The sequence below is a fragment of the Zingiber officinale genome, chromosome 6B (genome assembly GCF_018446385.1).
Source record: "Zingiber officinale cultivar Zhangliang chromosome 6B, Zo_v1.1, whole genome shotgun sequence".
Classification (NCBI taxonomy): Eukaryota; Viridiplantae; Streptophyta; class Magnoliopsida; order Zingiberales; family Zingiberaceae; genus Zingiber; species Zingiber officinale.
Window position 1 is genome coordinate 110,203,411 of NC_055996.1, and position 7,638 is coordinate 110,211,048.

General features: G+C 34.6%; 1 protein-coding gene across 1 annotated transcript; it reads left to right on the plus strand.

Annotated features, from left to right (window-relative positions):
• The first annotated feature begins 226 nt into the window (after nucleotides 1-226).
• Nucleotides 227-6,739, plus strand: LOC121988881 (nucleolar and coiled-body phosphoprotein 1-like). Its single transcript, XM_042542581.1, has 7 exons — nucleotides 227-561; nucleotides 1,201-1,265; nucleotides 4,057-4,100; nucleotides 4,171-5,354; nucleotides 6,061-6,150; nucleotides 6,235-6,296; nucleotides 6,464-6,739. The coding sequence occupies exons 1-7, from the start codon at nucleotides 268-270 to the stop codon at nucleotides 6,570-6,572; spliced, it is 1,848 nt and encodes a 615-aa protein (XP_042398515.1). The 5' UTR covers nucleotides 227-267; the 3' UTR covers nucleotides 6,573-6,739.
• Nucleotides 6,740-7,638: the final 899 nt, after the last annotated feature.

Here is a 7,638-nt window from a genome sequence, read left to right on the forward strand (position 1 = left end):
AAGAGACAACTTAAATATTCTACCACGGTATCATCACCCGGGGACATATAATTTTTCACATGGTTAATGAATGAAGAGGTATCTTCAAGATTAATTAGATGAATATTTAAATTATTATAAAAGAATGGACGTTAGGAATAAAATATACGGAAGGATATTTTGGGAATTTGATGGGGGTGATTTTGATAATTTATTGGGTGCGATTGATTAAAAGGTTCGTTCGGCGTTTTATATCTTTCTCATTAAACCCTAGAGAACTCCATCTGCATGCTCGCCTCCTCGCCTCAAGCGCCTTCCTCGATCCGCTTCGTCCCTCGCCAAGTCATGCTCCAACAAAACGGCGCCTCCATGGTCAAAGTGGACGGAAAGGAGAGCCGGAAGGAGAAGAAGGAGAGGAAGAAACGCTCCTCGGAAATCAGCCGATTAGATGGGGCCAATGTTGGTAGAATGCCGCTCGAGGGACTGGGTCGAGATGCTCTCCTTAGATCGATTGCCGCGTTCCTCGACAGTAATGGCTTCTCCAAGACTCTCTCCGTATTGCTGTCCGAAGCCCAGCTCGAGGTAATCGAAATTCCTTTATGTAAGGGTCGATTAAATTGTTAATCAAATTATTGTGCATGACGCTCTTTGACGGGTTTTTTAAAGTTGTCTTTTACATATTTTTGGTCTTAGAATGACTAGGGCGAAGTATAGTCGATTGTAATGGTACTGTATGCATAGATCATTGAACAAGTAGGATGGAGAGTCTAAGTTAGCGTTGAGTTTCGAGCATTAAAATTCCACTCAGCTTCAATTTTATACTTACAGGTTTCGTATCAGAAGTAGGCGCTACCTTTCTAATTAGATGATCCGTGGACTATTTGAAACATAAGTTGTAGTTAATAATAAGGTGTTCTTATTATCTCCGGAGCTATTACCAGTAGCTACTCGTTTAATTTACTGGGTGGGTTCAGTAGGTATATCCGTATATGTAAATTGTCATATGAGGACTGTGTGCGTGCAATTTTTTCTAAAATCCTCACTGCTCTACAATATATGAGTCATGATATGTCTTGTTTTTCTTCTTGTAGATGTCTTGTTGGGAATATCTAATTTATCCATACACTAATTAATTTGAGAATTTCATTGCTTCTATATATAGTCATATGAGGGATATGTGAGTGCAATTGTTTCTTAAATTCTCATTCAATCTTCTTATAGATGGGTTGTTGGGAATCATCTTCTGTGAACTTAGAAGACCTATTTGGCAAGTTATTGGATCCAAGGTATGTGCATATACCTCTTGTATTTATTCTTAGCCAAAATTAGTTCTACTACTAATTTCTTTTCAAAATCTGAGGTAAATAATTTACAAATTCTTGTTGGATCATATTTAGTTGAATCATTATCCAAGGGGTTTAATTACTTTTTTTTTAATAAGGGAACTTATTAATTAACATAAATTTAATTAAGTTCATCACACCATTAAGCTGCTCTTGTATAGTCATAAAACTATAGATTTATTCTTGCAGAAAAATATCAATCTAATTGCCTAGTATCTTTAACCCATTTTTATCACATATCATGAATTTTCTACCATTTGAAAATGTGTAAATTCATCAAGATGGGTAATAGTGTCTTGTGAATATCTTGTAACATTCAAGATATTTGTCTCGAAAAAAGAAACATCCATTAAGTTTAATATGCAAAATGGATCTGAAGTTGACGTAGCATCATGGGAAGAAGACCTTACACAGGGGGAAAATCTTACATAAAATTAAAGAGGAATTAGTAACAATTAAAAATTGGCTTTGAAACATTATTGTAACCAAACAAGCAACGAAATATTACTACAGTAGAAATTAAATTTAGCCTATGAAACTCTACGAAAAATTAAAAAAAACTCTTCCACCAATAATGAAACTCAATTTTTAAATATAATATTGTCAAAATTCAATTACAATTCAAACCTAAATTCAAAATTTTAATTTCTTCCTATTTGATTTCTTTTATGCATCGTATCGTTTTCCCTATTAAGAACCCCTTGCCGTTGAGTGTGGAGATGAGATTTTCCAAAACAGGTTCTATACCACCACAATAGAAAATTGGTTAGTGGCTGTTGCTCCATCACCTCAAGCAGCTTGCGAGCAAAGTATATAAGTTCAACTTCATTAATCTTGGGAGTTTTTTTCCCAATGAGCTAGTTATTGTTGGATACTTTGATGGGGGCTTTCAATGTCTGAGTGCCATAAGTGCCTTTTATGGGCTAGATCTAAGTTGGTTGTGTTGTAGAGGGAAATCAACGAACAAGGAGGAAACTTCCTGTCTCTCAGTACGATAAAAGTCCTCAATAGTGAAAATTGGACTAATGTTCAAATCAAATGATAAGTGAATCCTTTACACATTAGCAACAATTTTTCTCACATCAAAAGGGGCCAGAAGAATGGATTGAAACTTTTTGATGGTGATTTTAGGAACGCGTTCAAGATTGATGCGGATGAGCACACTCACCTATATTATACTATTTAATTTACAATGTGCATCAACTTTGAATTTTATAAGCTTTATTACTCAATGCAATCTTCCTCTTAATATCAACAACATATATCTCCCTAATACACTCAACACAACTCTCAACTGATAGAGGAATGGGAAGCGGTAGGGAAAACAATTGGATCACAAGGTTGACGAGCTCTTAGAATCGTCTTCTACCAGTATATCACTACCAAATTGTCACAAGTAAATTTGAAAAGTTGTAAAATAGAAACCTGTTGATGTAGTATAATGGGAACACAAGAGCAACAATTTCAGAGAATTAGAGGAAATCTTATTAATCAAAAACTGAATACCACATAGAGATGGCGTCTTCTAAAGACTATTATTCCATCCAAACTAGTCTGAATACAACATAGAGACAACGATGTCTAAAGATTAATATTCCAACCAAACTAGGACAGAAATACCATTGTTGCAGAAATAAATTAACCCCATTTTACTATGGAAAAATAACACATTACCAGATCAGAAGATACCTGATCCCAAAATAGAATACTACCAAAATGCAATTATGATTCAAATCAAAATTTAAATTTCCTCTGATTTGATAGAAGCCCTTGTAAAGAGTTTATGCTTGTCTTTGTTCAAAAAATAATAAAAGCAAATTTATCACTTTTGAGAGCTTTAATTTAAACAGCTGGCTTTCATTTTTATGGTGAATGAAAAATGTTTGATGTTGTAGATTTTTTTACCTATGACTATTTAGGAATTTTTTATTTAGGCAAACTAGGGCAAAGCTAGAGTAAAGATGGGAAGAATGTAGTGGAAATGGAAGCAGACACTTGATTCAAGATGGGTATCAATACCTTTCAGTTTTTTTTTGTCAATGCAAGGACAACATATCATATACTTCACGTCTCATGCTGAATGGGCCAGATTGATGCTAGAATTGCATGGTCATTGGTTAATTATGAGATGAGCTGTTATTTCTTTCTCCCAATGTTCTAGTTGAGTCTCAGTTGGTTTCAATCAAACTCAGTTAATTGTGTTTCATTGTTAAATGAAGTGATACCTATGTAATCAGTATTAAATGGATTAACTAGGTGTAACAAATGTTAGCCCTCTTCAAAACTGAAGACTGAGTTATAGAAAATTCAAGTGTAACAAAAGAAGATGAAGCAACACCATTCAACAAAATTGCCACATGCATAACTTTTTAATTTAGCAGTTTTCTTCACTCGATACTCAAAAAGGGATTTGCCAATGTCATTGTTACATTTTTTATATTTTTCAAACTATTTGACATTGTGCATCCAAATCATAATTGCTTGCATGATAGCATGAGGAATTGGAATGTTAGGACATAATCTCCCATTACTTGTGATTGCAATGTGCATGTAGGTATTCATTTATGTGTGATATGCATGTACATGTGTGTATGCCATTTATAGATAAATCCAACTGAATGCATTAAAAAAATCTGTTATTTTGCACATGTCAGATCTTTTTTTTTTCTTCCTATTTTTGACTTATGCTTATAGACCCTCATTTTGAATGAAAACTTAAACTTGTGATTTTCAGTAAGTGTGATACAGAAGCTATCATTAATTGGCTGAGAGATCAAGGTAGGCACTACTTTAAATTGGGCTTTCTTCAGTTAACAAATGCTAGTCTGATTGTAGATGCATGATGCAGTGTCTAAAAATCTAAGCAATTTACAAGACGTGATTACAAATCATTCCTCTGTAAAAACTGACAAGAACAAAAGAAAGAAATCTCATCAAGTTGATGGCAATGGAATTGAAACACTTAAGTCTGAAACAGAGAAAGTATTTGATGAAGGTAGTAAGACTGTTGAGAAATTGGCCATTGATTTTGTTCAGGGAGAACTTGATGGGGTTAACAAAGTAGAGTCTGAATTGAGAGGTTTATCCGCTAACAATGCTGAAATTTCTGAAGAACATGTTCATGAATCCAATGAACAGTACAAAGTGAAAAAGAAGAAACGAAAAGAGGCGTCTAAAATCTGTGATGAGAAATTGGCCATTGAGGGGAAAATCAATGAGGGAAAAAAAGTAGAGTCTGAACTGGAAAATTTATCACCTAAAAATTCTGATATTCCTGAAAAACACCATGAATCCAATGAACAGCGCAAAGTGAAAAAGAAGAAGCATAAGGAGGTGCTGGAAGTATGTGATGAATTACCAAGGGACATTGGAAATCACAATGAGATAGTTAAAGCTAAAAAAGACAAACTTGTGGCCTGTGAAGACAATTCCGTCGCGTCAAATGTAAAGGAGAAAACTGAAAAGAGGAAAGCCAGAAAAGTTAAAGGTACAGATCCTGCTACCTTGGATCCCTTGGATGACAATGTTTCTACACATAAAATTAAGAAAAAGAAGCAGAAATCGGCTTTTGATGTGTCCAAACTGATATCTGGTGAGGCAGCAGAAAAAAAATCTGCTGATAAAGTGAAAGATGTTGAAATTAATACATCTGATTTTGGATATCAAAATGTTCTTGTGTCTGAGGATACAGAAGTTACAAAGGAAGTTTCTAAGAAAAGAAAATTGTTGGACTCTGAAAAGAATGATGGTGAGATTGTTAGTAAGAAATCAAAAGTTGACTCCAAGGTCAATGCGGAAAAAGTAGAAACAGGGAAAATTGTGGAATCTGACAGGTCAACTGTGGATATTAATACCCCAGTTCCTAAGAGGAATGCAAAAGAAAACAAGGATACTACTGAGAATGCTGGTGAGCAACTTCAGCACTCTGCTAAGAGTATGGAAAATGGTAGCTTGCACAATTCAAAGAATGAAGTGGTAGGGCAGCAGATGGAGAATGGAAGCCTTGGTAAAAAGGGAGGACGTTCAGTGGAGGTATATGCATCAGTTAGTACTTTTAACTTTTACTTTCATTAACTCATTTGTTTAAATCTAGAGATGACATTTATTCTGATTTTGTGTGCAAAACTAGGTTTTGTCAATTGTCTTCTGAAATGATAACTGTATGACAGAAATAGCATGAAGTTGTTCTTTTTCTATCATTCTAGGTTCAAGTAATTATTTAAATGTACTGGAGCTAACAACCATAGGTCAATAATCTATCAAAAGCCACTAAAAGACAACCTTTCTACATGGTTTTCTATGTCGCAAGAAGTTGATATTTATTGTGGCCTTTCTATTAATATTTGAGGGCATCTCTTTTAGTTCTCAACTCTTTAAGTTCATCAATGTGAAACTTGTTCTGGCATTTGTCAGAAATTTTCCCTGTGAATTTATTTACCATTTATTTTGTTCTAATTTGTACATTTCTGAACGGATAGATATTGTCTATTTTGCAAGTTGAACACCACTGAACTGATAGTTTCAATGTTGCACCTTTTGCACTTTGAACCAGTATTTCTTGTCAAATTTATGTCCTGCATTGCACACTGCTGAACTGAGCTATGTTTGTTTGATTAGATATATGCTGCTTTATCAGTTGCATTAAATGTCAAACATCTTCTATTCTTTATGTTGGTAGTTGAATCTGAGATTGTGATATATTTTTAAACACTAAATGGAGTATCTATTGTTCTTGCAGCTAAAAAGTAATACTCCATTTCAGAGGGTAAAAGTGGATGATGCTAAATTTGTTGACGAGAGACTCAAAGACAATTCTTACTGGGCCAAGGTAAATACACTTCAGATATTGGTTTCTGAAGGAGTATTAGTATTGTCACATTTCTTTAAATTCTCATATACTCTGTTTCTATAGGATGGTGCTGACAGTGGATATGGTGCAAAGGCTCAGGAAGTTCTTGGTCAAGTTAAAGGAAGGTAACATACTGCCTGTGAATTCTTACAGCTTTACTCACAATTCTTACTAAAGTTACATGATTCCTGACTCTTCCTATATAGATCATCAAGCTCAGTAGGGTTGGTGGTTTTGTTATTATTCATACAATTTTAGTTTACACCCTGGTATTTTCTTATTCTTTTTGCAGGAACTTCAGGCATGAAAAAACCAAGAAAAAACGTGGATCATACAGAGGAGGACAGATTGATCTGCAGTCACACTCAGTAAAGTTCACTTACTCAGATGACGACGAGTGATTGGCTAGTAGCCAAACAATAATAGTTCCATATTTTCTCCGACTTGGATATGTTTACCATTATCTAGTATAAGAGTAAAGTTTAGAGAAAATGTGCTTCAATATCCTGTAGCCCGGAAAATCAACCTGATAGTACGTTCAATTTTGCCAAATTATTTGAGAATCTCATATTCTTAGCTTTGGAACTGTTCTTGGTTTATGATTCTTCATGCTTTGCATTTGTGGAGATGTGAATCCTTTGCAATGCATCAAGTCAAATGTTTCCCTGATATTTAGACCTCTTATGAAAAACACTCTCTTGCTTGGCAAAATTGGTGACTTGCATTTTTCTTTTTCTTTGCATTTTTCTTTTTCTACTTCGATATAATGTGTGTTGATGGATTCTATCATAGCCAAACTTAATTAGTGATACTATGCCTCAGATACAGTAATTACATAGTTCAAATTTGAAATGTAATTTAACCACAAACAAGCGGTAGCAACATGATTAATCTCTCAAGGTTGGTGTACTATGGATGCAACGTCTAGTGTCAAGGGAGCACCTTCTTCCCCAATGATTGAGCCCACGCCGATTGTGCATTGCTGTATCATAAAAATTGCAAGCAGAAAAGGAAGTTAATAGGCATTTTGGTGGCCATTGTTCTCTCGTTTAACACGATGTAACAATTTAAACTCTTCCAGGTTTTGATATTAAGAATTCACGTTATTTTACATTGCTGCAAGGTAATGGTAATCTAATTTGTGCGAGCAACCGGTAAGACTACTATAACTATTATGACACCAAAGGCATTTCCATTGGATATTCTGTGCAGGGTAAACAACAAAAGATTTTATTATTTCGACTCCAGTGCCAAGCCGATGGAAAGGATTTCCTTTCTTGAGCTCTACCGCTCTACGGTCTCATTTTGAAGTTGAACCATTTTATTGGACTTCTTTAATTAATAGACTTAAACTAAAGTGGGTTTGTTACTAATGATGGTGCCTTTTGTGTGTGTTTTTTGTGTATTTTTGTCCATTGTTCATATTGAATTAACATTTAGAAGACATTATGTTAGCTTTTATGACAT

Coding starts and splice junctions, on each gene's coding strand:
- LOC121988881 (XM_042542581.1), top strand. CDS start 268: ATGCTCGCCTCCTCGCCTCAAGCGCCTTCCTCGATCCGCTTCGTCCCT. Junction 562..1,200: donor TGTCCGAAGCCCAGCTCGAG/GTAATCGAAATT, acceptor ATCTTCTTATAG/ATGGGTTGTTGGGAATCATC. Junction 6,151..6,234: donor ACAATTCTTACTGGGCCAAG/GTAAATACACTT, acceptor CTGTTTCTATAG/GATGGTGCTGACAGTGGATA.